Source organism: Oryzias melastigma, linkage group LG23 (assembly GCF_002922805.2).
Source record: "Oryzias melastigma strain HK-1 linkage group LG23, ASM292280v2, whole genome shotgun sequence".
Lineage (NCBI taxonomy): Eukaryota > Metazoa > Chordata > Actinopteri > Beloniformes > Adrianichthyidae > Oryzias > Oryzias melastigma.
Window position 1 is genome coordinate 17,642,415 of NC_050534.1, and position 22,616 is coordinate 17,665,030.

Here is a 22,616-nt window from a genome sequence, read left to right on the forward strand (position 1 = left end):
ATCAATCGATTTAGCACACAAAGCTAAAGTCCGCTAGCTTGATGCTAACGTTCAATAGAATTTCCCTTGGAATGGCTAATGCTAACTCTCGGCTGACCAAAAAAAAAAAATACATTGCTGACTAAATGATAATCTTTATTTACTTACAGGAATGAATTGTCCAAACTATTTTAAAGAGATTATTTTCAAAGTAACAATTTGTGGTCTAAAACATTGTTTATATTGTCGTCTTCTTCTTGAATAAAGTGTACTTCTATAGCGCGATCGCCACCTAGTGGCCAAACTGAAACGTCCTCCAGGAGAAGCAGAACAATGTTTCCAATGAACATTTTAGTTAGAACTTCTCCTTTAGAGAATCTATGATATTAACAATCTAATTATTTTACTAATACTTTTTACAATATGTGAACTGGATCAGAATAATATAAATATATTGAAATTAAATAATAGATTTTTAATGTATTTTAAACAAATGTGTATACATTTGTAAACTTAAAATTGAATTGTAGAATCGAAAGAATCGAATCAATTGAGGTTCTTGTGAATCGAATCGAATTGTTTCTGGATATTATAACCGATACCCAGCCCTAATATACCTACTGAACACCATTAGTTAGACTCCTGACATCTATTCAGAGCAAATAATTCACTCACCGACATCCCAAATACATCATGAAGAGACCTTCAAGTTATTTCCTTTGGATGTGTTAACATATATATTTATTTCCTCAACAGCAGTGAAAACTATTTCTAGAGAATGATATTCTAATCAAATTCTCTTTCCACATCTGCTCTCCTACTGTCTTGATAATTGGCGACTCAAAATCTGGGATAATATAAGCGAGCTGCAGTCAAGAACACACATATAATTTGCTAATTAGTCAAGCTGTGTCACTTTGTCTCTTTTACTTGTGTACAGTGAACGCATCTCAGTCTCTTCCATTTCCAACCTTTGCCTTTTCAATTACACCCCCCCGCCTCCTTCACAGTCTCTTTCCTTCGGTACACAAGCAAATCAATCTTCCTCTGGCCTGTTGAGCATGAGTTTGTCCAGCGAGATGTGTTGTGAAAGTGATGAATGGGTTGAGGAAAGGAGGGATAGTGGGATGACAAACACGGAGGAGTAGAAAACGCAACCGGGAAGAGCCGAAGTCTGCATGAAAAAAAGCCGAAGTTCATAAAAGTTTTGATCTCGACCGCCTTTTCTCCTCACAAATCCTCAAGCCTGACACTTTTTCCGAAAATCGATGAAATCTCAGCCCTCGCGGCGCTCAGCATGACCCTGTTTTTTCCACTCCGTCTGCAGAGCTGAGCTGACAGGCAGGTAATGTTGACTGAAGGGCGGCTGAGGAGCTGATGTTGCCGTCAGGGCTGACGTCGGCACAAAAAGAAGGAGAAACTCAAGGATATCATCGTCTGAAAAAGTCCTGTGCTATATTTCTGCATAATTGGAAATATTGATGAAATGATTACATCAGAGCAGACGGCGTCTGAAAGGGGGGAATTTTCAAAGAGAGGGAAAATGAAGCTGCAACAGTGTAATTTCACCCGACGCAGGAGGAAAGAGGGAACCATAAAAACAGGATTTCTAAAGTGTTCAGAGCTGAGAATGTTTCTATCAACTCTCCTAATTAAAGTATCTTTATTTTCTGAATCAACAAATTAGGAATAAAAATTTAAACTTCTCTATAAAAGTGATTATTTGGGTAATATTTGAAGAAAAATCTATTAATTTACTTTTTTAAGTCGATTTCTTGCATCAGATGTGTTTGAATTTATCACTATAAAAAACGTTTGCATGTATAGATGATATTTCCTTTTTAAATATGAAGATGAAAACTGTTTACAATTCTTAAATAGAGGCTGAAATATGACCTGGTTAAAATACAAATAAAAAAATCTGCCTTGATTTAAATTTACTTATTCACGAATATGTGAAAAAAAACAGCAGATATGACACATAAAAAAATCTTCAACCAGATCTGGAGCAAACAAAATTATAGGTAACAAACAAAGCAAACTCTGGAAAAGGCAAAGAAATACCACAAAGTTCATATTTATTTGCTACAAAGCAGAGTTGATTTTCTACTTTGAAGCTTTTTTCTGCTAAAAAAATGTTATCAAATAAATTAGAGAATTGTCGAAAATAAGAAATTATCATGACTTTAAAGGCAAATGTTATTAAATGAGAGTTCATAGTCTTTCCACATGGAAAACTGAAACTGAAAGCTTATTTAGATTTATGTTTTTTTGTTTAAGCTGATGTACCAAAAAGCTTTTCCGAAAAATATATTACAGCAAAATTATCAAAAAATTCCAGAAATCATGGTTGGAAAAACCAACGTTTCATTCTTTTGTCAAAACAGAAACTAGTTTCTCTTAGAAAAACAAAACAGGACAACAACTTTTAATGTTAAAATTAGAAATATGTCGCTGGATTCCTCAGTTTAATTGGTTGCTGAAGCAACTAAGCTTTAAAAATTCTTGCAGGAATTCTATTTTGGATAAACTGTCTTAATATTTAAATTGCACAATACAGTCTTATGAAAAAAAAACAATAGAGGGAATCATTAAAAATAGTAACCATTGAGTTTAGCAGCACTTTTTCTAACTGCAATTAGTGTCTGAAAATGTCGATTTTAAGTCAACATCCCACTCCAACTACTTTTGTTTTCTATTAAAGTCGTTCCCAGTGGTCTTTTAATTATGATTATGCTGTTTTTAGACACAATTTTTAAAAACTGTCCATTTTTTAAGACACATTTTCTGCAGAGCTGTGGGAGTTCATTACAAATTCCTCTCTGGGTTGTTGCCATTGAAGTTGACTTTCGTCCTCGTGGGCCACAAAGGTTTCTAAAGTTTGACAGAAGGGCCGGACCAGGAGCAGATTTGTGGTGCGTTTGGTCATTCACCTCATAAAAAGAAAGAAATAACACGAGATCTGGACAAAAACATTAAAGAAATGTTGACTGAAAATTACTTTAAAAACAGAACATTTTGGAGTTTTTATTTCAAAACGGTCGTGTTTGTTCTCATTTTAGTGCCAATTCCATCAATTTCAGGGAAATGCTGCGTTCATGTGGTGTTGGAGTGATTGGAAAAAAAGACTGTTTGACTTGGAAATCACACATGAATCAATTACAAAAAAACTTTAAACACTACACTAATACAGAATAACTATGGTAAACTTATTTGTAGAGGGCAATCTGAACTACAGGGAGAATAAAACATTTATATGGATAATCAAAATCGTTTATTCCCATTTGGTGGGCCAGATTATGCAGTTTAAGGGGCCACATATGGCCCCTGGGCCGTTGTTTACCCACTTCTGGTTTAGACTCTCTCCTGCTAGTTTACAGCATCTCACAAGTAGTGCTGCTAGAAATGATTATTTTAATAGTTGACTAATCACCGATTATTTTTTCCGATTAGTTGACGAATCGGGGTCATGGGAAAACTGGATGTAAACTAAGTAAAACTAGATATATAGCATTACCTGGGAAAATGCTAGTGTGAATGCTGTAAGCTGAATTTGGCCGCTGAAGATGCTGAAGCTAATAGCTAGGTAAAAAAATTACCAAAATTAGCCAAACAAAACTGAAAAAAAGCCTAAATTAGCCAAAACAGCTAGCATGTAGCTAAAATATTAGCTAACCTTCAAAATAGTCTAAAAAACTGAAAAAAGCCTAAGTTAGCTAAAACAGCTAGCATGTAGCTGAAACATTAGTTGAACTACAAAATACAAAAAAACAGAAAAAAGCCTAAGTTAGCTAAAACAGCTAGCATGTAGCTGAAACATTAGCTAAACTAGAAAATAGCCTAAAAAAATTGAAAGAATCCAAAGTTATCCAAAATAGCTAGCATAATGCAATTATAACTTTCCATTTCATTACATTAACTCCCTATAATATAAAGCAACAACTAATCAACTATTAAATGAGTCGGCGACTATTTTAATAGACGATTAGTCGTCGATTCGTCGACTAATCGTGGCAGCCCTACTCACAAGGCCAGGCTAACATTAGCTAACAAAAAATTTAGACGAGGAAAAGGAAGACGCTAATGGATCTATTTGTCTGCAAGTGGATACTTTAGAATTGTAGCAGAGCAAGGAGACTTAAGCCCCGCCCATTACAATTACTGCAACACCAGCCTGAGCTTTTTCAAACCGCTGGTTTTTAATCTACTCCTGATCTAACACGATTTGAATATAGAAATACTCAGAAAAGCAGTTTGAATCTGAAATTCTTTTATATATAACATAGAACATGTTTAAAACACAATTTTCTTTTGGGTGGGTCTTTAAAGACGATGAAAACAACAAGAGGATTCGGCAGTAAATGTGTTCTAGCAGCTGCGGAAGGTTATTCCTGTCATCTGCAGAAAACAGAGGAGCAACAGAGATGAGAATTTTCCCACAAATGCGCTCATCTAACTTTGAGTCGAACCTCATTCCATTACCCAGAAGCCTCTCCTATCGGCTCTCAAACTGTTTGTGCATACAAATGTAATCCTTAACTTTCCAATGAAATCCACAAACGTTTTGCCTTAAAAGTCAAAGATACAGAAAACTCTGCTGGAGAGATTGCCAAATGTAACTCCCACATTAGAAATCTGAAGCTGCAAATAAAGACCATAGTAGTTCAAATGTTCCAGCTCATTCCACAGATGTGGTTCAGATCCAGTCAAAATCACCTCAGTGCATGCTGGGATTACGATGAGCATGCTGCCTGCACGCCCACACAGAGCAATGCTAACAGAGGTCACAGTTTCATTTAACTGCAGCTAGCAGCCACTTAGCTCATAAGTTAGCATCAGCTTTCCTAAAACTAAAAACTTATTGCTCTTTGTGTAACTTCAAGAGTCGTATGAAGTCTCTGTGAATAAATCCTTTCATCTACATGAACTTTTAAACTGGAACGTAATGATATTAGCAAACGGTAACTGGTGCTTTGATTGACAGGTTGTCTACATTGGCCGTCTCATTGAAATTTGATTGGTTGACGGATCAAACACAAGTTAGATCAGACCTAATTTGACAGGATGTTGTGTCGACATCACACACAGACAGAGAGCTCGCAGCACGTCTCTGTCAACAGATTTACTAGTCTTTAGATATTAGAGAAAATAGCAAGTCAAACCGAGTCAGAGGGGTAAACTCCAAAGTCACGAGTTACCGATGTTAAAATCTGTGTTAACCTACAAGTTACTGTTGCTAAAGTCCCAGTCAAGTCACAAGTTGTTGATGTAGATGTGTGAATCAAGTCAAGAGTTACTGTTGTTAAAGTCAGAATCAAGTCACAAGTTACCGATGTTAAAGTATGTGTTAACTTACGAGTTACTGTTGCTAAAGTCCCAGTCCAGTCATGAGTTATTGATGTAAATGTCAGAGTCAAGTCACGAGTTACTGCTGCTGTTAAAAGGTCGATTCAATTCTTAAGATACTGATGTTAAAGTTCAACTCAAGTCACGAGTTACTCGTGTTAGAGTCTGAGTTACGACATGAGTTACTGTTAAAGTTCGACTCAAGTCACAAATTACCGCTGTAAAAGTCAGAGCCAGCCACGAGTTAGAGCTGTTAAAGTCAGAGTCAAGTCACAAGTTGTTGCTTTTAAAGTTAGAGTCAAGTCACGAGTCACTGCTGTTAAAGTCAGAGTCAAGTCACGGGTTACTGCTGTTAAAAATTCAATTGAATTCTTGAGTTACTGATGTTAAAGTTCAAGTCAAGTCACGAGTTACTGATGTTAAAGTTCAAGTCAAGTCACGAGTTACTCATGTTAAAGTCAGAGTTATGTCATGAGTTACTGGTATTAAAGTCCGATTTAAGTCACAAATTACCGCTGTAAAAGTCCATGCCAGCCACAAGTTACAGCTGTTAAAGTTCTAGTCAAGTCACGAGTTACTGCTCTTAAAGTCAGAGTCAAGTCACAAGTTGCTGCTGTTAAAGTCCGAGTTAAGTTACTATTTACTGATGTTAAAGTCCGAGTGAAGTCACAAGTTACTGAGAATAAAGTCCTAGTCAAGTCATGAGTTACTGCTGTTAAAGTATGAGTCGAGTCACGACTTACTGGTGTTAAAGTCCGAGTCGAGTCACAAATTACTAACGTTAAAGTCCGAGTCAAGCCGCGGTTTATCAATGTTAAAGTGTGCGTTAAGTCATGAGTTACTTGAGATTAAAGTCTGAGCCAGTTCCGAGTTACAACTGTTAAAGTCAGAGTCAAGTCACGAGTTACCGATGTGAAAGTCAGAGTCAAGTCACGAGTTACTGATGCTAAAGTCAGAGTCCAGTCATTAGTTACTCCTCTTAAAGTCTGAGTCCAGCTTAAAGCAGTAAAATTCATGACTCAAGTCTGACGCGAGTCTAAGTCGTGTGACTCGGGTCCACACCTCCACTCCTTTCACCTGTATCATAATAAGAAAATGGTCTAAGGACTGTTGAAGAAAATTCCATCATCAAGTACCTCCATCTCCTCTCCTAGTCCATCTTAAACGGCTGCAGAGTCAAACTACTTCAAGTCTAGAGGGAAACACTGCGACCCCGGTCATTGTGCAACCTTGTCTGTGTTTTCCGTAAGTGAATACTTGAAGCTTAAAAGCCCATTTTTGTGAAGAGAGCCGTTTCACAGACGTGTGAAGTTTCTCTTGGCAAACCCTCTCAGAGGAGAAGATTGCACGAAGGCCAGTCCTGCCAAATCCAGAAATGTTACAATTTGCGATAGAAGATGGCTGCTTTTAGCGGGTCAGGTTAACTTTTCCTAGACGACTCGAAGCCTCAAAGGCAATCACCGTCTGAGGGGATGAAAAACAGCAAAATAAAGACTTCACACCTGAAACATCACCTCAGGTTCTTCTTTCACCTCTTCACTGGTGGAGCAACCAAAATCTGCCAGCTGGAAACACACATCTGTTGCTAGGCAACAGCCGTGACATCAGCATCTTTCATCCTCGGCGCTGTCAGCCCTCCTACTAGTGGCATTTGGGTCTTAAAATAGAGCTCAGATTATTACGGAGCTTCATAACTGAATAAATTGTCTCAGTTGCACGTGAGTGAGTTTCCATCCATCTTTTAAGCGCCACACAAACAAAAGGATAAAAGTAAAGGAGGGAATATCAAAGGGTGGTTAAAAAGAGCAATTTGTCTGTTTTGTTCTTTGATGAACGAGAGTGAATCAGCACCGGAGGTGACGGGGGAGAGGGAAAATGATTGGGGCCGCGGCACGGAGGGAAAAACAAGCATCAATTCTGAGTGTAAGAAAGTAATCATCATCAGCGAGAACAACCGAGCTAAACGTGATGCTGACTCGCTCAAATTAATCACAGTCAGCTCTGCGAGCTTGTTGGTACAATTAAATAATTCCAGCAAAGATTAAGAGGCCAAAAACTGTATTTTTGTTCCAAGTGAAGGAAAACTGAAAGAAAAACGCCACATTTGAGGTTGTGACCTTCTCCCTCCAGCGTGTCATGTGACCACCTCTATGGCGCCACTGAAACAAACTGGCTGTTTTGGGTAAGCTAACCTCCTTTCATTTCTCCAGTCAGGGTCTCACACAAATCTAAAGGGAGCCAGCTCTTCTACGAGACCTTCTCCCTCGTCAGCAGAGATTCACTGCCAGGCAGACGGAGCCTCCGGGAGAGACGGATAAATGAACCAAACCTTCAGGCTTTCTTATTTTCTGCAGCAGCCGAGGAGCTGCTGGGGTGAAAAGTTACACCATGAGAAGACAAAACTCTGTCTAAGAAACAAAACCGCCTCGTAAGTGGTGTTGAATATTTTGTGATAAATATTTGAAGAATTAATGAAAAGATATGCTATTTCAAAGTGAAACTCACATAAAACTACATAAATAACTTTTTTTCTGCAAAATATATTGAAATATTATTGCTAAAAGTCGTTTCTATAGGTGAAGAGCTAAACTGCTGCAAATGTAAAACTTGCAAACAAAAAAACAATTCTAAATTAGATTAAATAACACCTAAATGTGCTCAAATGAAAATTTTAAGTCCCCCATGACAATTTTGTTTTAATTAAAAAAAAAAACGTTATCACACTGTTTTCCTGACAATCCATATGTCATAAACACTTATCAGCGTACTTTCTTAGCCTACGTTTCCTCACTGCCTCCACCGTACGCAAGTAGCAATAAAAAATGTTCCAGACGTTGACTCAGTCGTTCAAAACTGATCAGCGAAATGGATATTCTGATAACGTGAACTATACCGACAGGGATTACAAAGACTCCCGGAATTCTCTCATTGCTTTGCTCCGCCCTCATAATTCCTGGCCAATGAGTGAAGAGATCTTACAAGCTTTAGGTCAAAACGGAAATGTTCAGTTGTCAGGCATTCTGAATACAGACCAAACACAAGGTTCAGGACTGACTTTTCCAGTCTGATATACAAGAATTGCATAAATGGTCAAAGAGCTTCGGTTATTTGAAAAATGTCAAGCCTGGAGCTAAAACTCCAGTATCAAAGGGTCAAAAAACTCATTTTAACAACTAATAACACTCAAGTGCAACAAAATAATGTATCTTTTAAGAGTTCATTTCAATGTTTCTGCATGAGCAGAGTTTTATGCAGGAATCAGCAGCTGTTGAAGGAAATTTTGCATTCTCCATATTCAGTAGAGATTCCCGTCTGCACACGGGGGGAGCTTCAGGGCTCGGCTGTGTTGCACAGTGAAGACAAATTGAGTCTTTAAACTGATTTCCAATGAGGCGGTGTTCGTCTCTCCGGCTGGAGTTGGGAGACGAGGGACAAGACTCCTATATAGGTTTGTGTTGAGTTCAGCACGCATCAGAACACGAGGTCATTCTGCAAACGCCAAGAGCGTTTTCTCCTGAGTGCAACTCTATCCAGTAACAAGCTGTTCGTCTGATACTTGAAAAGGCTGTAGAATAACACCTTTGGAGGATCACAGTATTCACAATGGCTGCATTTATCTGAAACCGTTTTTTTTTTTTTTTTTAGTCAGCGATTAAATCCTCTTTAAAATAAACTGTTGAAGCATAGATATTTTTGCACAAAATACCCTGGAAATAAATCTTTCCTAATACTGTAGTAGCTTTAAGTTAGAATGCAGAGTGTAGTTTGGGGTTTAAAGACAGAAAAAATAAGTGTTTGTTTATAAAAGCCAACAAAAAGGTGGTGCTTCAGCTGAAAATGTTTAATTTAACTTTGGTTTTAATCTCCTTTGGTGAAATAAAACATTTAAAGGCCCTAAGCTTAAGAAAAACACACCAACATCGACATGGTTACAATGTTTTATACGCGATTTAACGATAAAAAAAGGAATAAAAAGGTTAAAGCAACATCTGAAATAATATTCATCCTTTTTGCTGGAATTTTCATCATATTTAATTTGAAGAATTGGTAACAACACTATAATGATTATCCGTTACAGCTAGTTAACAAATCATTAATAAACTAAAATTATTGAGTTTCAATGACTTCTTAACTTTATGTTTATGATTTATAAAGTTTCATTCCTCATTTAATAACTGTTTATTAACTGGTACGGTGACCGACATATAAATGTAAAAGACACAACATGACGACAAACGCTGAAGCGCGACGACAAAAGCTGAAGCATGACAACAAAAGCGGAAGCACAACGACGAAAGCTAAAGCAGAATGACAAAAGTTGAAGCATGACAACAAAAGCTGAAGCACAATGACAAAAGGTGAAGCGTGACAACAAAAGCTGAAGCACGATGACAAAAGATGAAGCATGACAACAAGAGCTGAAGCACGATGACAAAAGGTGAAGCGTGACAAAAAAAGCTGAAGCACGATGACAAAAGTTGAAGCATGACAACAAGAGCTGAAGCACGATGACAAAAGGTGAAGCATGACAACAAAAGCTGAAGCACGATGACAAAAGGTGAAGCGTGACAACAAAAGCTGAAGCACGATGACAAAAGATGAAGCATGACAACAAGAGCTGAAGCACGATGACAAAAGGTGAAGCATGACAACAAAAGCTGAAGCACGATGACAAAAGCTGGAACACGACAAAGACAGCCACAACTTGAAGAAAAAAGCTGAAGCACAACAACAAGCTGAAGCACAATGACAAAAGCTGAAGCATGACAACAAAAGCTGAAGCACGATGACAAAAGCTGAAGCATGACAACAAAAACTGAAGTACAACGACAAAAGCTAAAGCACGATGACAAAAGGTGAAGCTTAATGACAAAAAGATACAACATGACGACAAAAGCTGAACCACAGCGACAAAAGCTACAACCTGACAACAAAAGCTGAAGCTTAATGACAAAAAGCTGGAACACGACGACAAAAGCTGAAGCAGAATGAAAAAGTTTACATACAACATTATTGACCATTAAAACTGACCAAAAAACTGCATTTATAAAACCAGTAAAATAGTCAAATCTAATGATGATTATGGTTTTACTCATTTTCATGACAAAAATCATCCCAAATTTAGAATACAAATTCTCATTTTCCCCCAAATTTATTCTGTAATTTGTGGCTTTATAGTCTCACAGAATACAAACATTTGAAAGACAATTTAATAAAATGCAGACTTCAAAGTTATCATGAAGACAAGACCACCCAAATAACAGTTCAAGCACCAAGAGCTGTGCTTGAACTCTACAAAATAGAAAACTGAGAAGCTATTTTTACGGTTTCTCCTCCTCAAACCTATAAAACCATTTCTAAAAAAACAGAACTGATGCCTGTTTAAAAATGTATGTTTCTGGCAGCACAGCAGCAGCTTTCCACGACTATTTGAAGTCAAGCAGCTTCTCAGACGTAAAGAGAAAGCAGGTGAGACGGGAGCGGATCCATTCCACCAGAACAGACATATTTTGGGCTGCAGCTCCGGCTTCCTGCTGCCAGTTGAAGAGGTTAGCAGGGGATGCGGAACCCGGTGGGTCTGCCACGTCGAGAGAGAAATCAAAACGAGTTTTTTTCTCCGGTTTAATAAACCACCTGGTGTCTAAAAGGCGGAGAGGGTGACAGGATTTTATTTTATGAAGAGAAAACAAGCCACCGGGATCAAAACGCGTCTCCAGGGAAATTAAAATGTTTCTCCAACACTGAAAACAGCACAAAGAAAAGGATTAGACATCATTTTTACGACTTTAAGCTAAACTTAAACATTCTTTTGATAAAATATTCACTATTCCTCCCCCTCAAAAGCCCAAAGCATTCCCAGCTTTGTGTCCAAGACGTCTGAAATGAGGAGGCATCCCATCACCATCAAAGCGTTTTTTCCTACATCTTTCAGGTATTATTCCGTTAAATATTTTCCTAACACTTTCTTACCAAATGATCTCCAATTTTTCCCCTAACGCCTACATATCTCAAATCCTCAATTCGTCATGTTTTCACTGAAGTTCTGATTCTGCTGTTACTTCTTTATCAGAAAGAACATCTCCAGAATTAAATCAAAATAACTCGGAAATAGTGATGGTGACCAAAGCAATCGACATCTATGGTACTACTGGTATTTGTTGATCACTTTTATCCTTTTGAGTTTTGCTGTATAATTCTACCAAATCATTTAACCTTTCCAGTGATTGTGGGCGGGCTTATATGACATTAGGTGGGGCCATGAGAGTGGGCGGAGCTTCAGTCAAACTGTCAAAAACAAAGTGAGAGAAAGTTTGGCTCAACTTCACAGCAAAAGGTTTGATTTCACTGACCTGATAAAATGGTGCGTTCACACTGGAAGTGATTCGCAGGTCAAATTCACGTCTGCCGCCTTTTTTTTTTATTTACGCCTTGATGCCTCAGTCGCAGAGCAACATAGAATCATAGAAAACATGGATGATGTTGAGTGAGTAGCTTGAGTTTATATGTTTTGGAGAGCTCTACAGCGACGCCGGCGAGCATGTCGCCATGTCTGGGTTCACCAGATCATTCAGAGTCTCTCCCGGTCCGGTGTACTTCACTCCTGATGGGCGTTTAAACGTTACTTCTGTCCGTCTGTGGCTCTGCTTGACTATTAACCCGTTATTATTGTCTTGATGAAAATAAAACAAACTTCATGAGCCCGTGGAGGTAGAGCGATTGCGCCTGCTACAACGCCACCCACTGTGGCTCTCTGTCTCCCGCTTTTCTGCAGCCAATCGCCACAACCAGCTCCCAGAGAGCTAGCATAGCGAGCTCTGCTTCCCAGACTCCAGCAAAGCTAGCAAGGACTACCGTCCAGAGACCAGCAATCCAGGGAGCAGAGCGCGCTAGCCCGCCACGCTGTCCACCAGGCGGCTAGCTAGCGTTGCAGGTGCGATCGTTCCAGCTCCATGGGCTCTGTGACAGGCTGGCGACCTCTAAAGGGTGTCTCCCGGGGAGTACTTCAAAAGTACCAGTTTGGCACTGGATGCAATCTAAATGGTACCCAACTCACAAGGCAACCTTTACCTAATTTTTAATATGTAATAATATTTTTAATATGTCCCACAAGGCTCCTCACTGGAGTTTGGTCTTTGTATCTCGTCTATCTCTATCAAGAGGTCAGGACTCCATCAACAGAAGCTCAAGAGACCAATTAAATAAACCTCCTTTCCGTGATATCGTAGAATTGAGCCGAATACGACCCGATTGATCCTGAATCATCCGAGTGGGCTAATCTGCTCTCACATCTCAGCTACAATGACTGAACAAACGTTGGAGGTCGATGGGTTTACAGCAACCCAACAAGATTATTGATTTCATATTTAACACAGATATCTCACACAGCATTGATCCTTCACCTCTGCAGGCTGCTAGAAAAAAATAAAATAAAAAAAGACGAAGCGTTGCACGAGAGGACACATTTTCATGGTTCAGAACCAATCAAACCGAGGGAGGTAGTGGAGAGGGCATGACATTAGCATGATGGCACACCAACCAGACTCCATTACAAATCAAAATACTTTCACTTAAGAATCAATTGGAAAGGGGGTCCGAGAAAAGAAAAAGGCGTCGGAGGGGCCGCAACCCTAGAATTACAATTAAACGATCAAATCCCCCGGCCGCCAGCATCCATAACAAGTCAACTGCCACACAGAGAAGGAGAAGTACCCTCTCCCCCTCTCGAATTCAACCCACCAAAGTGAGTTACTGTGCTTTGAAAGGCCAAGCAATTAAAATGATTTTCATGACTCACCCTCTGTTAAGATGACATTCGTTTAATGTGCAACAGTGTAACCCCGGACCTGAAATATTGGATGTGATAATGGAATTTTTAAGCAGAAGAAATTCATTCCGCCTGATTACCCACAAATCATTTCAGTCGTGTTGGAAGGAAGAATCTATATAATTAAGACTACAGTATGAGTTTGGATTCATTCGTGAATTACATGTTCATATTCTGGAAAAGAAATGTTAAATTTCATGACATTTCTGTGTTCTTTGCTCTTTCTTAGAGACATTTGATGGTTCTCAGAAGGGACTCTACATGTAAACTCAATTAAAGATCCAGTCAAGATTCTTATATAACCATCTTTGTGAATTAAGAATTTAAATGGTCGGAAGTAAAAAGACTTTAGTTGTACTTTAAGCTTGAGCAAACACCGACACTGTAGTTTTAGATTCCTCTCAAGTGATAATCAACTTATTTAAATTTAATTTAAAATCTATAAACTTCAGAAACCCAAACATTTTTTTAGCTCAGTGTCTTGAGGTTTTGAGAAGCTTAAGTAAAAATCTAACTAAAGCCACAACTGCCCTTTTTTTTTTCTTTTTTTCAGGCTGTCTGTGTCAAAAAAATGGAGATGGACCTGGTTGCAGACAAGATGGCGCCCACACATCGCGAGGCGGAAGCAAAAAATCAACAAGATTTCAGAATTGTAATGTTACTAAAAATAAAATTAATAATGTGAATAAACAGTTTAGTGTTCAAGATGAGAATAAAATGGGGCAAAAAAGCCAAAGTGTTCAGATTCGTTAAACTATGGACACATTTACATCCCAGCTTCAGCTCCAGTGTTTACATTTGAACGACTGGAGATACTTTTTAATCATTGACGCGATCAACTTGAATCGCAGAAAAAAGGTGACTTTGCTCCGGTATGCGACATTTAATAAGATTTCATGTCTGCCATGGACACCAGTGAATATCAAAAATCATTGGGGAAAAAAAAAAGTTGTGGGGTCCAGATGACCCCACTGTCAATACATCTCAGATAGCACAAGGGTTAATTGACCCCACAAATGTGATGCTCCAGATATTGAAAGGAAGGTCAGTTTAATAGCTTCTCTAACCAGCAAAACTGTTCTCACAGGGGATCTCTAATCACCTGTTAGCCCTCTGACACAATCAGATTGTACCATTAGAACACTGGAGTGATAATTGCTGTAAATGGGCCTCTAGTCACCTATGTGGATAATGCACCAAAAACCAGACATCTGCAGCTAGAATCATCAATTTTTCATGTATTTCTGATTAATTTTGAGTCATCTTCATTGAAAAAAGGGTGCTTTTCTTTCAAAAATAGGAACATTTCTAAGTGAACCTTTGAAGAGAAGTGTTCATATTTACAATTTACAATTTTGTTTTTTCTCGTGGCAAACATGTAAGATTAGTTTAATAACTGGTTCCTCTACCTACCAGTCTGCCACCAGTGATCCAGGACAGGAACCCCAAAGCTCTTCTTTGCCCACTCCAGAGTCTCCACGTCGCACCGCTCTCCTGCTAGAAACAACGACTGCAGCCTGCAATGAAACAGAGCACGTCTCAGTCACAGTTTAATCCGATTTGAAGCATCTTTATCTGGAAGAATCTTTCATTTCATGGAGTCGACTACATAAAGTATCTCCAACTAACTTTCTGATTGTTGGAGATACTCAAAGATGATCTACAGTACTCATGTATGCAAATATCTGAGGTTTGATAGATTATCTTGATCTCTATGAGAGCAACTCTGAATTCATTCAAACCAACTGTTCTTTCCTTTTTTTGTGGCTTTTTAGAAACTTTTTTGGACATTTTAGCAAAAACCCGAAGAAATTGTGTGAACTTCAGCAAGAAAAGTCTTCAATACCTGAGTGAGTTCTGAAGGGAAAAGTTTTGAACCACATCCAATTTGCCCTTAGCACCTCCAGCTTTAACTGAAGCATCCTTTAGATTTTTTTTTTTTTAATCCACAATGTGAACCATTTTTCACCTAAAATATCTGTCTGCTGCCTTGACAATGGGCCTGCCTCTAGGATATGGTCAGACTTCTCAGGGGAGTGAAGGTATACCTTTGAATATAATCACCTCCACTCTCACAAAAGGCGAAAATGCCATAAATGTCATAGAAAAACGTCTGTTCACCAGTCCAAAACCCTGTATTTTACATATTTAAAAGTCTTTTTAAATTGTTTCTTGGTCTCACTACATTGTTTGCAGATGAAAAGACAAATTTTAAGGAACACTCATTTACACAAATCAACAAAAAAACTATCAACTAATTTTCTGACTATTTTTTTCTGCCTTAAAGCTGCCTCACACACATACAGCTCCATGTAGCGATCAGGCTAAAAACATTAGGCGGTAGCTCCTCCCTCACGAGTCTGGGGGCGTCAAGCTTATGAACACATTTTAATTCTATTCGGCCCTCCAGATCATTTTATTTAATTGTTATTAATGGCCCGATGTTATCTTGTGCTTATTAATAACTTGTGTAATTTTGACCAAATATATTTTTATGGAGAGTAAAATATTAAAAAAATAATTCAAGGTTGATATGTTCTGGAATAATATTCCTGCCTTTTTATTATTCATAGATATGCTAAAGAGTTATGGTTTTAACGTTTTAAAAATTGGCATTCTGCTAGCTTTTTGGAGTATTTGGCATTTACTACAATTTTTGAGGCTATTTTAAGGTTTAGCTAATATTTAAATGCTAGCTGTTTTGGCTAACTTATGATTTTTTGTTTTTGTTAGTTTTTTAGGCTGTTTTGGAGTTTAGCTAATATTTCAGCTACATGCTTGGTGTTTTTGGCTAATTTAGGCCTTTCTTTTTCAGTTTTTTAGGCTGTTTTGGAGTTAAGCTAATAATTACACGCTAGCCGTTTTGGCTAATTTAGGCATTTTTCTGTTTTTTAGGGTATTTTGAAGTTCTGTTATTTTTTCAGCTACATGCTAGCTGTTTTGGCTAACCTAAGTTTTCTTTTTTTTTAGTTTTTAGGCTAATTTGGCATTTAGCTAATATTTTAGCTGCTATTTTAACTGGGTATCAGCTTCAGTGTTTTAAGCTATCAATTTTAGCATCTTCAGCAGCCAAATTCAGCTTACAGCATTCACACTAACATTATCACAGGTAATGCTATATATCTAGTTCATAATTATGATAAAATGTTACGGTTTTAAAGTTTTAAAAATTTAGTTTTAGAGTGTTTAATAAATGTTTATCCTATTTGATTCGATCAAAGGTGTGTTTTGGATTTTGGGCCCCTTTGTGATTGAGTTTTACATCCCTGACCTACAAGATTAGCCTAAACGTTCACTTTAGAGAGTAAACTCAGATCTTCCTACTGATGTTTTCTATAAGTTCTCCTTTATTAGCCGACAGTAATAATTTACTTGTGAAACTCACATTCTTGTTTTTCCAGCTCTGTTAGTTAAATTGTAGCCAAACAGTAAACAGGCATCTTGACATATCCAATATGGCGTCCATTTTTTCATTTGTAACAAGATAGCATAGCAACTCTAGCCTATGTATCTCATTGGGTTGACCCTAATAGGTGCTGTAAGTTTTTTTCGTTGCTGGTTCCTGTGGAGGGTTATAGAGAGGAGTGGCTAAATGTTAAAGGGAGTGCAGGCTCTGTAAAGGTTTTTCACCTGCAGACAGCTCCTATCTATAAGAGTCGTGACAAAGACTTTAGATAATAATGACTATTTCCTGATTGTGGCCATGACTTTAGCCCACCGCTTCCACTGGACACAAGTCAAATGCAGAGAACACATTTTAAACACACACTGGTGTGTAACAACTGATAGGACTTCAGCTTTAATGAAACAAGTCAGATTAGACAAATGAATGTTTCCAGAACTCAATACAATACGAATGAACGTCAATGCCTGCCACACTTCCAGTCATTCAAGGAGATCTAAGATTCTCCTCAGTTCTTGTCTGCCGAGTTCAAAGGAAATGCTTGAATTCCAGCAACTCAATTGAGAGGACAAATGTTTTGGCTGCTTACCAAACTGATAGCCTGTGCAAAAAGTCAGTACGAGTTAGAGTCAATATGCTGCCTCAAGGATAAAAAAAGACTAAAGAAAATCTTTTTTTTGTTTTAAAGTCGGTTACTTGCAAAGGAAAATTAAATAAAATAATGAGGATAAAAGTAAAACATAGTTCATATTGTGACAGAGAATAAAGAAAAGTTAAAGGGGATTTTTGACCTTTACTAAAAGCACTGATAATAAAAGAGAAAAATATACTTTTTGAAATAAAAACAAGGTTTTTCGATTGGACCAATAATGGGGCTACTTATCAGCATGACAGACCCAGTGGAACACGAGTGAATCAAGCTGAAGACGCCAGCTTTTATTGTGAAGCTAAAAGCATTAAGCTGTACAGTTCCTGCGGCTAGTTTATGAGTGAGACTCAACATGCAGTCTCTGTAGACAGCTTTGCAACCAAACTATATCGCTAGGATTTTACACTCACCAACAAACACTAATATGACTCAATCTCACTAAAAGGAGCTATTAGAGCATCCAGAGAAACAACTTTGACAATAAACTGAACGGAGAGCAGGTGAGCTGTGTCCAAAAACCCTCTGAACTCACTATTGAATGGAGTTATGTTTGATGTTCTCATTTTTAAAGTGTAAAATCAATTCAATTAAGAGTTTGAAATGCTCTATACAGTTTCTCTTGACAAGCTTTGGCTTCTAACCATTAACTGTATTATACTACAATCCCAAATAAAACTGCCACCAAGCGATGGGAAGGAATCGGCAGAATCTCCAAGATTTTTTTGAATATCTCTGGAGCGGTCATGAATGTGACAATGGCCGTCATTCAGGCGGGAATGAGGTCATTGCAAAATCGGGCGACAGCTGGGCCGCTACATATCGCCTACGTGTCTCCCAAGAAAGCACAATGTTCTTTCTTCTACGCATTCTTCTTGGCATCATCTCGTCTATAGGCAAACGCCACAATGACTTTTGTGCAGCATCAATGCCGCCTCCCCATTTAGACCCACGGTGGTCGGGATCACCAGATTGATGTCTAACAACTGGATGGTGGCAGTGAGGCGGCAGCACGGTTGCAGGGGGGTGGCTGGAGGGTGGCAGTCTGACGACCTTTAAGACCTTTGAGATCGTCCTATTAATCAGTTATTACGCTGCTGCCTTCCTGCCACCACACAACCTCCAAATGTTCCCGGGCGGCCACTGGCTGATGTCAATTTTTATTTTTATTTTTTTACTTTTTCTTAAAACCTCCACGGCCATCGCATGTGTGCATGTAAAAATGCGACTGCCGCCTCTCGATTACAAAGGCCACTTGCCGAATTTGCTGAAAAACTTGCATTTAGGTTGCAGCACAATGGCATTTTGGGATATTTGATGGTAGTTTCAGAGAACTGGACCAAGTGAGAGTGATGTCACCCATAGAAAATGGTTTACTTCTGGCTCCAACCAAATAAAGTCCCTTCAGTCCCCATTTTGGCGCCAAAATAGTGATTGGTCCAAATTGGTCTGAGTCATTGTTTCCATGGTAACTATGCGATCCAATCAGCTGTGAGCTTGTTGGGAGTCCACACCCATAAGACTTGAAAGCGGGCTACAATGAATCTGTCAAACGCTTCGTAGGCTCCACCTACTTTTATTGAGGCATCTGACTGAATAGTTTACAACTTCCATGAAAAATGAGAATTATCAAAGACTTGTTAAAAAAATAAACAAATACAGCAAGAACAGTTACAGATTCAGTAATAGCTGTTTATTTCTCTACAGAAGTCAATAGGATTTTGGCTTCAGCTGGAACTTCCTGTTTGACACACCGGGGGGGTTCACTGAGTTCAGTTCTGTATACAGTCAATGCTTTTAACACAAAATTTAGATGGATTTTTCATAAAAAACAGCACACAGTTAAATTTTACAAATGTAGAGTATGGATGACAGAACCAAAGGAAAAGTATACTTGATGTTTCTCCTGGCTGTACATTTAAAACATAATAATGAATTCAAAATAGGTTTGTCCGAATTCCTTCACTACTTACCGCACTAAAGAGAGGATTTCCCATTTGTTTGGTGTGTCCAAATCTACAATTTTAAAATCCAGGGGCCTAGAAAATTCCCAGAAGTCTCTGGGATGAACCAGTGAGCATCAATGCTCACCAGATTGGGAAATGTAGTCCGGAATGCATTAAATTTAAGTATTTTTCCTGTGAGAAAAAATTATTTTTTTATAAACCATCCAACTTTTCATCATCAGAACATAATGAATTCATAAATAGTCTTTGTTAAACGTTCATATTTACTGGGCTTTTACTTTGAAAAACAGATTAAGTCATATTTATTCCTAAGATTTTTTTTTAAGTAGCCATAAAGTCTTCTTTATAACGTCTTTATTGCCTCAGATAAGGATTTTGTTTCTATTCCAAGTGCTAAACTTGACACCAATGACGATAATGTTTTATTACTCGAACTTGAACACATCATTGGGATCAAAAGGACAAAAAGGAGCTAAAAATAGATCTTATCTCTCAAAATAGGCCAGCTGAGCAAAACAATAGTATATAATCACGTAAAAAGTGTGTTAAGGAGTTCCACTCAGCGCTAAAATTGGATCACGGCAGTTTTACTTTCTTCTTTAGGAAGTAAAACTTACAAAAACTAATAAAGCAAAAACTATAACGTTAAGCTCTACTTTTTAAGCACAGGAGAACTACCTTCAGAGGGCTGCAAGGGCTTGAAATCGATGGGCAAAAGTGGCAAAATATTTATTTATTTATTTTTATCTAGCTTTTATTTTACCAGGAAATCCCATTGAGATTCCATCTCTTTTTCAAGGGAGACCTGGGCAAATTAGTGACAAATTTCACCTAGAAATGATGCAGATTTGGCATTTTAACAATGCTGAAAGCCAAATTTAAGTAAAAAAAAATACATTGAAGTTGTTACAGGTTCTGATTTGAGCTCTTTTTGTTCTATTATAATCCTAGACTTTAAATCTTTAATCATGTCTTTCTAAATCCAGGTTAAAAACCTACCTTTTCTTAGCAGCATTTGATTACTTTTATTATTTAAAAGTTAAGTTAATTTCTTTTTAACTCCCTTTACATTTTTATTTCAACGACCATCCCTTTAATATTTCTTTTGCATGTTTTAAAATGTTTTTGTAGTGTAAAAAACTTTGAATTGACTTGATACAAATAAACTTTCCTTGGCTAATGCTAAGAAGAATAGATTACATCCAAAAGTAAAAACACCAAACGAATAAACTACCCTTTGAGAGCATCCTTCCTGTGATAACTGTGAAGGTTTGTATTGACCTGAAGGGAAATCCAGTAATCTGCTTCCTTCAAGGTCACAGCTCTCGTTTAAAGCGAACGCCTCACACTAGGGGGACAAACTGAGAAAACAAGCTTTTTGGTTAAAACATGCAGAAAAATTCCCTCCATCTGCAGGAGCAAAGTTTAGAAAGTCGCTGTGCGTTCTGTGTTGCAAACAAGCGAGTATTCAGCGAATGGCAGAGTCGCTGAATGATTTACTGAGGTCAGAGGTCAGCGGCAGACAGAATTGCTTTATGATTGTGGGCTAGGAGGCATTCTCATACTGCTGATCAGTAGAAACGACAAACCGCTCATATTTGATTCCTTCAAACACAATTACCATTGCAGCATGTCTGGGACACAAATAAATCCGTAAAAACGCTTGTATTTAACTTACAGAAAACATTCATTTGAGAAGAAAACCAAAAAAAAACTGCCAGATTTGACTGAATGGTGCCAAACGGCTCTGCTGTTGCTTGCCAACTATCTTGATGGAGACGGACTGAAGTTTGGAGCTGCGACTCAGCAGATGGTCAGAAACTAGCGAGCGACTGGACAGACTAACAGTCGTGAGATGTTTCACCGTTGATACGCCGTGTTCTGTGAAAATCAGGATCCACAGATCTCATAGATTATCTCACAGTTTTAGCACTTATCTTTATGACATAGAACAGATTATACTCAGGTTTATAAGCTACAAAACCTGAATTCTGATTGAGATCTTTTAGAGTTTTAACTTAAGATTATCTTTTCATTTTCAAAATTTGAAGAAATCAATTTTCTTCCTGTTTTCCTTTTTACTATTTCAGTGGTAAATTAGCCAAAAATGGCAAAATAAAAGTAAAAACCTAAATTGTTAATATTTTATTGGTATTTATGGCTTATGATTTTATCATGCATAATATTTGAGACCCAACACTTAATTGTTCAAATTCTAATGTTTTTATTTTTAAATAACTTTCAAATTTACAGAATAAAATCTCTTGTCCGCACAAATTTAAACACTAAAGATTTAGTAAATAACGGACAAGAACTGCGGATTGTCACAAGCCTGGCTCTTCTTCCATTTTCAAAATACTTTAAAGCCCATCTTCCCGAAGAAGAACATGTAACTATGGGAGCAGACGGCAATCAGCTTTTTTAGGGGAAAAAAAAGTATTTTTAGAGTCAAAGAAACCCCCAAAACAAAAGCTAAAACACAACAATTCACAAAAAAATCTGTTATGAATTGAGCTTAAGAAGCCGTTTAAATAAAGGGTTTAAATAAAACTAAATCTAATCAAGACAAATGGAGAAGAAAACGATTATTTTATCCAAAAGCTTTAAATTTGAAATTTGTGGGTTTTCCATATTTTCTATACCTTGTACTGAAATTCATCTTCCAAGAATGATACTAAAAATCAACTAATTTAAAGTGTCCAAGAATAAAAACGTTCAAAAATTGCTTTATTTACAGCTTTTTAGCATTCATTGATTTCTAAAACCTATTTTTTCCCAACACAGCAGAAACAGGAAAAACATTTTCTTTTCCACACAGCAGCATGGCTTATTTTGTAAACAGGAGGTGGTGGTGCAGAAAATGAATACATTTACTAGAAAATTGTTTTGAAACTGAAAAGGTCGATTAGATTTCCAACACAGTGCTCCCTCGTTTATTGCAGGATTAACATAACCCACGATAGATGAAGTCTGTGAATTAGTCAATTTTGTTTTTTAAATATTTCCTCTCTACTCACGTTAAAGACTGTTCTCAGACAAACATTTTCCCACTTTGGTTTAAACTCAAAGTTTAAGCCTTTGTAGAAAAATAATTCTAATATCTTAGAATGGAAACAAAGATCTGATCGTGATCAAAGTTTATGTGAGTTTGTCAAACTGAACACAATCTGTACAGGAGACAGCACGGAGAAGATTGTTGACAAAGTCTTCAGCCAATCAGGACGCAGAACACTGTACTGTTAGAAAAACGCAGGTCAAATTCATTAAAAAAAATCTGCGAAACACCAAAAGGTGAACCACGATAGCGAGGGGCCACTATAACATACAAGAATGATAGTTAAAAATATAAACATTTTTGATATATATATATATATATATATATATATATATACACATTGTAGATATGTATAACTTTCCTGTATATACATATATATATACACTGTATATATA

At 37.5% G+C, this 22,616-nt stretch overlaps 1 protein-coding gene across 4 annotated transcripts in view; it reads right to left on the reverse strand.

Annotated features, from left to right (window-relative positions):
* Positions 1 to 22,616, reverse strand: part of acss3 (acyl-CoA synthetase short chain family member 3) — a 118,034-nt gene that overhangs the window by 15,690 nt on the left and 79,728 nt on the right. For all 4 annotated transcript variants that reach the window (XM_024288227.2, XM_024288235.2, XM_024288218.2 and 1 more), the window contains one exon: positions 14,564 to 14,667. In XM_024288227.2, the coding sequence (XP_024143995.1) occupies positions 14,564 to 14,667 (104 nt within the window). The remainder of the gene's footprint in view (positions 1 to 14,563; positions 14,668 to 22,616) is intronic.